Source organism: Triticum dicoccoides, chromosome 6A (genome assembly GCF_002162155.2).
Source record: "Triticum dicoccoides isolate Atlit2015 ecotype Zavitan chromosome 6A, WEW_v2.0, whole genome shotgun sequence".
Classification (NCBI taxonomy): domain Eukaryota; kingdom Viridiplantae; phylum Streptophyta; class Magnoliopsida; order Poales; family Poaceae; genus Triticum; species Triticum dicoccoides.
The window spans coordinates 600,997,432-601,006,212 of NC_041390.1; the positions used below are offsets into that span (position 1 = coordinate 600,997,432).

At 47.9% G+C, this 8,781-nt stretch overlaps 1 protein-coding gene across 1 annotated transcript; it reads left to right on the forward strand.

Annotated features, from left to right (window-relative positions):
• Nucleotides 1-1,690: 1,690 nt before the first annotated feature.
• LOC119318313 (two-component response regulator ORR23-like) lies at nucleotides 1,691-7,205 on the forward strand. The gene is made up of 6 exons (XM_037592850.1): nucleotides 1,691-2,562; nucleotides 3,886-4,038; nucleotides 4,247-4,660; nucleotides 4,739-4,815; nucleotides 5,429-6,604; nucleotides 6,805-7,205. The coding sequence occupies exons 1-6, from the start codon at nucleotides 2,424-2,426 to the stop codon at nucleotides 6,874-6,876; spliced, it is 2,031 nt and encodes a 676-aa protein (XP_037448747.1). The 5' UTR covers nucleotides 1,691-2,423; the 3' UTR covers nucleotides 6,877-7,205.
• Nucleotides 7,206-8,781: the final 1,576 nt, after the last annotated feature.

Below are 8,781 nucleotides of genomic sequence, written 5' to 3' on the forward strand. Positions count from 1 at the left end.
AAGAGTCTAAACTATGGAGTGCTGACTCCCTCCAAGGTTAGTAAGGATATTTATCCTCCAATATAGCCCGGTTGCCTTGATCAATGTGATCTTCAAGGTTAGTGAGGATATTTATCCTCCAATATAGCCTGGTCGCCTTGATCAATGTGATCTTCAAGCTTGTGGCAATCCCTAGAGAAAAACACGCGACGAGCAATATTCGCGCCACATGCTTTGGCTTTGGTTAGATTCCTAGACATGGAGCCCCCCAATTTGCTTCCTTCCCGAGTCTCTTCAACGTTTTAGACAAATCCAAATTGTAGGATTTGTGACATTTGGATAAATCTCATATGACCCTTCGGTTTACATACTCTCCCTTGCCGGATGATCGGTCTCAATGGACTAACCTTATCACTTTGCTTCAAGATGCCCACCCAACTATCAAGGAAGACTCCTTTGTGCTGGTCCTTGAGTCGTATAGTTAGTTTTTCACAAGTTCCTTCTACACAACAATTCTCAAGGGGTGAGGTTTCCAGGTAAAATTAAAATCCTTTTGTGGCAACTTGTTAGAGGTATGTTGCCTAGTGGAGCTCAAGTCTCCAAGTTCCATGCCCCGTGGGACGGAAAATGCTAAGTGTGTGGGGATGATGAGAACATGGATCACATCTTCTTTAGATGTATTTTATCCTAGTTCATGTGGAGTTGCATTAGAGATGTTTTTGGGTGCGTGTGGGCCGGTCGTCATTTGAGAGCTTCAATGTAAGGAATGGTCGGTCCCATTCATGATGTATCATAGCTTGGCTTCGCCTTATTTGGAAACTATGGAACCTTACAAACAAAGCTCTTATTGAGGGGCACCTTTATTAAGCAAACTCGCTAATGACTTTTACAAGATGACACATGTTTTATAGTTTTGGAGACCTTTGAGAAGGTGCCAAGAATCACTATGTGTCAACGACCTCATCTCAAGTCTACGCCCCCATGCGGCCACTCTTCCGTGCCGCTTCATGGTGACTCAGGCAGTGTTAGTGTTCGATCTTCATTAGCGAGGTTTTAGTTGCTGATCTCCATCTTGACATAGCTATTTACTCGCTTTTGAGCACATCTGGCATTTTATGGACAAACATCAGACCTCATGTCGTATTCGGTAAACCTAAGGGCTTCATAGTAAACCCTAGCGTGAGCCCTTTTTTATGAAATAAATTAGGAAAATGACATCCGGCGAACGTTAGACTGGGCCTCCTAGCCGACGCTCTCAAAGACGTCTGATCACGATCGAACGAGCGGTAATTTTTCTGCAAAACATGGCAAATTTTTTATGCGTGTGTTGGCCCTACATGACAACTTTCGCCTTCGATCATGCCGAATCCTACAAAAGTTGCCACGACAACTTTACTTGGTTCAGCATGGTAAGTTTGATGTTCGCTGAGGAAGATGCTTCAAGAAACGTTCCACAGATATCACGGTCAAAAAATATGCACCCAAAGTCAAGGACCAAAGTCTCCTCAAACAAATCACAAGAATCACTTCTTTGGTGTTGAGCCACAGAGAATCATATTCCTGCAGCAGTAGTAGTAATGATCAGTTTGGAGGAGGCTCGTGGATGGACGGGGCCCCGCCTTCTGTTGTATCCTGGCCTGATGACACGTCACTCTTTTGACCCTTGCTCCCTCCTCTATATCCATGGCCGCCCGTGCCCCGTCCTCCCCTCTCACACATTCACTTCCCATCCCCCTCTTCCTCCCCAACACCAAAGCCAAGAACCACCACACCTCCGCTCCCTCCAACTAAACCCGCATACCCTCCGCCCTCTCCCTCCCCGCCGCGAGCCTAGAGATCAGCCGCGGCGCGTGCGAGCCGAGAGAGGGGGGGTGCAGTGCGGGATTGGTTGCGCGGTCACCTCCGGCGGTCGCCATCGGCGCCCTTTTCCACCCATCTCTTTTGGCGTCCAACTCCCGGCCCGGCCCCGCCTCGCCTCTTGCTTTCCCACACCCCTGCTTCAATGATGATGGGGCGGTGGCGGTGGTGGGTTTGGTCCTGAAGCCCCATCCATCCCCAGGTCCCAATCCACCAGCTGCTCCTTTCTCCCCCTCCCTCCCTCCCCGCTTCTCTTTTCAGCTAAGGTTGGACGGACGGCAGGCTCTCTTTTCCTTTCCTTGCTGGGGATTGGGAGGCCTTGAGTCGAAGCCACCTCCCCCGTCCACATCCCCGCGCCCGCCTCCCTCCCTCTGCAATTGGCTCGATTTGGGCGGTTTTCTTGGCCTCTTGGTTGGAGTCTAGGGCCAGCGCCACCACCAACCTGCGCGTCCCGTGTGAAATTCGTGTTCGTGCTCCGAGCCTGTCAGTAGCGAGCTGCCTCTGCTGGGTCGAGTTCTTGGTTTGCTTCCGGCGAATTGGTTTCCTTCGAGTGAGGGAGGGGATTTTCTCTGGAGGGTGTTGTCCTCATGAGGACGGACGTGAGGAGGGGCGCGGCGGCGACGGGGAGGGACCAGTTCCCCGTCGGCATGCGGGTCCTCGCCGTGGACGACGACCCGGTGTGCCTCAAGGTGCTCGAGACCCTCCTGCGGCGCTGCCAGTATCACGGTGAGAACTTTGTTTTGCTGTTTTACAGTTCAGGGTTGTAATTTTGTTTAGGAGCCGGCTACTCCGTCAGGCGCAGTCAATTTTAGTTGCTCTGTTTCAGAAAATCTGCCTGTTCCTCAGTGTCCAGGACAACCACTATAAAAATTGCTGTTGGTAGTTGTCACGGCTCACAACTAGATTTGGTGTACTGAACATCATATATAAATGCTGCCTGCAGCCAGTGGCGGAGCTAGCAAATTGTCGAAGCCTGGGCACGACGCAAACTAAAATTTACTTTGGTCTATCAACACCAGAAGTATCATATATTTAGGTAAACATCATGTGTAATATGCACACTAATATTTCATACATCATATCAATAAATTAAAACATGAGATACAATTTACCAAATAAAATTCCAATCTCCGATGTTCATCCTTGTGCACAGATGAGAATCTACAAGATACAACTCATTATCAAATAATTAAATTTCCATTGAATTGAAGTGCAAAAAAAAGAGAATCTACAAGATACAACACATTACCAGATTATAGAATTTTCATTGAATTGAAGTGCCGATCGTGACTAATACAAGCACCATCTGCCGGAGCCGAAGTGGAATTTACACAAGGGGCTGCCGCTTTGACTTTCGCGCTTAGCCTGATTAGGCCCAGGCGTGAATCATCTCTTGCGGTCTTGCTGACCGCCAGTGCTCCGTCAGTCCACCTCGCCGGTCGCCGCCTTCAACCGCCAGAGTTGCTAGGGCACGTCGTGCGGCGTGGCGCACAGACGAATAGGCGTGCGAGGTAGCCGCCCAGGCGAGGCGAGCGATGAGGCCACCGGCCTCCTGATCGATGACACGATCTGATTACCTATTATTATGGCCCATGTAGGGAAATTAATGGATGGGCCTTTGACGTGGGTAAGCCCAAGAGGCAAAAATAACGACCAAAGTAGCCCAATTTGTGAACCAGATGTATTTTTTAGCATATATTGTACGTATTCACAGATTGTGACTCTGGCGCTTGGAAAATTAGCAGCGCTTGAGCCCGGGCACGTGCCCGGGGTGCCCGGACGGTATAATCGCCCCTGCCTGCAGCCAAAGATTGAGTACCTCTCGATGGATAGATTCATTAGATTGCGTGACCTGAATTTATGATTCCCTTTTTATAGTACACATGGCACGAGGCATCTGGTTTTTGTCATGAAAAATGCACAGGACCATTTCCCTTTTCTTGTATTGTTACCCACTATGGAAGAGTAACCTGTTACCAAGCGGTCTGTTTGGTAAGCTAGCAACAAGAATTGTAAAAAAGGAAGAGTAACCTGTTGTTGTGTTTCCAGTGACGGCGACGAATCAGGCTGTTATCGCGCTGAGGATGCTGCGGGAAAACAGGGACATGTTTGATCTGGTTATCAGTGATGTGCACATGCCAGACATGGATGGCTTTAAGCTTCTTGAGCTTGTGGGGCTTGAAATGGACCTCCCTGTTATCAGTAAGTTCCAAATTTTATCCATCTCACAGCTGCCCAATTTTCTTACGGGTCTTGGTAATAGGAACATAGGAGGTAGTACTTATTTTAAGTTGTTGGATGTATGTTCTTTTATATGCAAAAATATCAATTCAGCACAGTTAATCTTATGATTTGTACTTCTGATTGAGGAGGGGAAAGTGTCAGTACTAACCAATTATTTTCCATGCAGTGTTATCTGTGAATGGAGAGACAAAAACTGTAATGAAGGGGATAACCCATGGTGCCTGCGACTATCTCCTAAAACCTGTTCGCATTGAAGAGCTTAGGAACATCTGGCAGCATGTTGTTAGGAGGAAATTCAGTACTCGTGACTCTGTTAATCTTGATACCTATGAAGAGTGCAATAAGCCACCAAGTGCGGACTCTGACTATGTGTTCGGCCAAGTTACATGTGGGTCACCCGACCAAAGTGGGAGGCCCAGCAAGAAGAGGAAGGAATACCATAGTGAGGAGGAAGATGAAGACGAGGATAGCAGTGGCCAAGACAATGATGACCCTTCGGCCCCAAAGAGGCCAAGAGTTGTTTGGTCAGTTGAACTGCATAGAAAATTTGTTGCTGCACTCAACCATCTTGGAATTGACAGTAAGAACTTAACAGTAACTCCCTTCTCTGTTGCTACTTATTTCTGGAGTCACTCATGTTTCTTTCATGTTTATGCAGAAGCTGTGCCAAAAAGGATACTCGAGCTTATGAATGTTGAGAAACTCACTAGGGAAAATGTTGCAAGTCACCTACAGGCAAGCCACTTAATTTACTTTCTTGTAGTTATCAGCAGATTAGTACCATGTGTGTTCCATACTTGCCGAGCATTATCTGTACTGCAGCCAGCAGCTAGGCATTCGGAGATAACTTTTGCTGTATGTGGTTCTAGGCATTGTATATCCTGCAACTTTTATTAAGTTCTTCAATGCAAATGATACAGGTTACTAGCATATAATATATGCAAATATGCTGACTGGTTAGGAGTATTAAAGTTGATCTGAAAGAAAGCACTGCTCCCTGACTAACCTGGAACAAATATATTTTCATTCTCCATAGTAAGGCTGGAGTTTTGAAAAAAATAAATTATTTCTTCACTATTAAACACTGCAGTTTCATGAACAAATCCTGAAACAAGTAAATGAGTAATCTGGTAAGAACTGTATAAAAGGGGGCACTTGTCTGTAGCACTTCTCTACACCTTTTAACAAGATTCAGCAAGCATGTAGTATATGCTAAACCAGAAACTTAGCTCTATAATGATCCTATATATCATTTTGAAACGAACTAAATGCTAGATGTGCACAAATAGGTAAATACTTGTTATAACCTGCTTCACAAGTTTAACCGATTGCTTTGGTGTACATGCAGAAATATAGGCTTTATCTCCGACGGTTAAGTGCTGTGGCATCACAACAAGCTGGCATCGTTGCTGCCTTGGGAGGCAGAGACCCCTTTCTGCGCATGGATGCATTCGAAGGACTCCAGGGTTATCAAGCTTTCACCTCTCCCGCAGCGCTATCGACTTTCAGTGCACATGGATTGCTAAATAGTCCTAGAAACAACCAGACAGCGGTTGTGATTCAGGGGGTGGCCACTTCCAGGTCAATTCCGACTGGAAGTAGCAGTTGCACAACAAATCCTTTGATTGGTGATGCAGCTAAGTATCATCTTAGCCTACCAGGAAACCAGCATGGGAACTTGGGACAAGGTTTGGCGACATCTCTTGGGCAAGCCCAATTACAACAGAAGTGGATGAATGAGGGCAGCGGTGATCTGTCCACCATCCTTTCTGGGAATAGCCGGGCTAATGGCATGCCTCGCATGCTCCCAAGTGTCACAAGCAGTCCATTACTGCCTCCAGATCTTGTGGAGTGCACACAGGCCAAAGTAGCCATCCAGCCATCAGTTCGAGCTCCCTCTGCAAGTGTAGAACTTCTCGAAGGTGCCATTGGAGCCTCTTCTGGGCCATTGGAGTCTCGTGTATCCCAGCAGAGCGCTCTTCCTTCATCTGGATTTTCTGCAAACATGTTGCCTGTGCATGGTTCATTCAGCAATAATGGTGCTTCATTCAGCAGCAATGGTGCAACCAGATTGGGTGATGCATTCTCAGCAAGTTTTCGTCCAACAAATGACCTCACGGTCGCAAGAGGTACCAAAGTGGGAGCTGGCTCCTTTGGTGGCACGATACATTTGTCTCCAGATACCGAGCAGAAGTACGTGAGCTTTGGAAGTTCAGATAGTCTACTTGATCCGAAGCTTGTATGGAGTTCCTCTCAGCTGCCAAGCAATATTGGTGCTCATTATCATTCCATGAGCCAAAGGTCGAATAATTGCAGCATTGACAGCAGCCATGGTGGCAGAATGTTTGGACAGACAAGCGCGAGCGCCTCGACAGCTGCTCCACAAACTAAGTTTGACATCCTCTTCTCAGGAGACACATCGATGGCAAGGAATGCGTCTGAATCAGGCGCTCAAAGGCTGCAGAGCGAGCTCAGCTCCAGCACCTGCAGCTTCGACGGTCTTCTCAATTCCATGATCAAAGTGGTAAGGCGACCTTTTTAACCTCTTGCATACTTTTAATGTATCGTTCGCCGTAAGGAACATAACGAGTAGCTTCAGCCTAGTACAGCGATACATCATAATCTTTTATATTCATCATAATCAGCCTAGTAGAGCGATGCATATATCCTCAGCGCCACCCGAACTTGATTGATCTAATGATGGTTTTGCTTATGCATACACAGGAGAAGGACGACGCTGCCTTCGGCGGCGACGATCTGGGGTGCGACTTCTACTCGCTCGGGGCTTGCATATGACGAGAGGCCGCCGCCCGTGTATCCACGTCACTCTGCATCCTGTGTATACGCATGTTCCCCCGACCTTTTGTGTATGGTATGCCGTGTAGTGTAGCTAGTGTTGCTCATCTTTAGTAGGCCTAGTGCTTGGGCTGTATGTGTATGTATTGTAGTACTAGTAGCAGTAGCAGCTGTTGGAGAAACAAGTAGGATGACGGGTTGATTGCTAACCTGAGCAGCTAGAGACGCTGGTGGTTTGATTGTAAGCTTTATACAGGTGAGTAATCTATGATGGGCTTCGACCTGGAATTTGTATGTCATGCATAGGCCAGGTGGAATTTGAATCGAAATGTGGCTGGTGAAATGCATCCATCCAAAACCTGATGCATGCAGGAATGGATTTGGATTTGAATCTGAATGGCTCGTGAGGCCTCCATGAATTAGCTGTCTGTTCATAGATAAACTTCAATCACGCAGCCAAGGTATTCCTACTACCCACCCTTCGCCATCCAGACCTCGTCCGCGTTGAGCAGCATCAGGGGTGGGGTTCGGCGACCGGCATCCGCGTCTCGGTTCCTCATTCCGAGTTACGTTCTCTTCGATTGTTTCCAGCTCGTTAGCCTTCACCCGGCACGCCTGCCACGGAGCAGGAAGATGGCAGCGGCGGGGAGAGCATGCAGCCGACGCGCGTCGCCGCCATGGGCTCCTCGCCGTCGCCTGGTTCCACATGCTGAGCACCTTTCAGCAGCCCTGACCAATACAGCAAAAACCTGCATGTCGTAAAAATAACCTCAATAGGAGACCTCACCACATGTTTTTCGAAGGTAATCTTGTTACGAACATTCCAAACCCCCCAAATAACCGCAGCAATTTCATCATATAAAACTTCTCACTCCCAGGCAGGAAAGCATACATCCAAGTTACTCTGCCGAGCATTTCCAATTTCTAGGACAACAGGCAGCCCCCAGAAGGCCAGAATATTGGAATTGCACCCCCAAACTGACTTTGCAATGCTACAGGAGAAGAACAAGTGTTCAGCAGTTTCAATGTTATTGCAGGAGTCCAGTCCACTTTTTTTCTTTCTTTTTCAAATTATTATCTCTAGCCAAAATCGGCATTAGTAAAACTGGGGTATTACTAGCCTGCTAAGAGGAGCCTTGACGATGAAGGCAATGATATTTCTCCGTCCGGGGAGTACATTGGGAGACCCTGATGGACCCGCTGGACTATGGCCTGGGTCGTCAAGTGACAGTTCAAGAGATAAGTACAGGCCTTCTCCGGGAAGGTCTTCGTGGGGTCTTTCCGGGAGGACGTGTGGACACATCGCCTGCCCATTAGGGAGGAATGGGCCTTGACTCTGAAGACCACGCAATGACCTGTACCACGTGTTAGAGTTTGAGTAGTTTTCCTCATGTAATCTTAAACTACCTCTATCTCTCTCCCTCTCGTATCTGTTTCTGCCTCTGTACCGAACCAGGACAGGGCTCTCTCTTATTTCTCTTGTAAGCCAAGGCAAAGGCATATTTGCCCTCAATAAATAGCATCACGCGGCTCTCCCACGGGAGAGTAGGAACGCTTATACCAAATCTTACATGGTATACAGAGCTAGCCTCTTCCCTATCATCTAGCGACAAAAAAAAAACAGAACCCTAGCGCCCTTCCATCGCCATCATCATGAGCTCCAGCGCCGTCGGCCTCAACCTCGGCGCTCCACCAACAGAGAAGCTCGCGAGGGGGAATTACCTCCTATGGAAGGCGCAAGTTCTGCTGGCTCTGCGAGGCGCGCAGGTGACCGGTCTTCTCGACGGCAGCGATGCAGCGCCGCCGAAAACAGTGGAGGTCGCCAAGGCGGACAAGACCACGGCCATCGAGCCGAATCCACTGTATGGTCCATGGATTGCCAAAGATCAGCAGGTCCTAAGTTAT

Coding starts and splice junctions, on each gene's coding strand:
- LOC119318313 (XM_037592850.1), top strand. CDS start 2,424: ATGAGGACGGACGTGAGGAGGGGCGCGGCGGCGACGGGGAGGGACCAG. Junction 4,039..4,246: donor AATGGACCTCCCTGTTATCA/GTAAGTTCCAAA, acceptor TTTTCCATGCAG/TGTTATCTGTGAATGGAGAG. Junction 6,605..6,804: donor TCAATTCCATGATCAAAGTG/GTAAGGCGACCT, acceptor ATGCATACACAG/GAGAAGGACGACGCTGCCTT.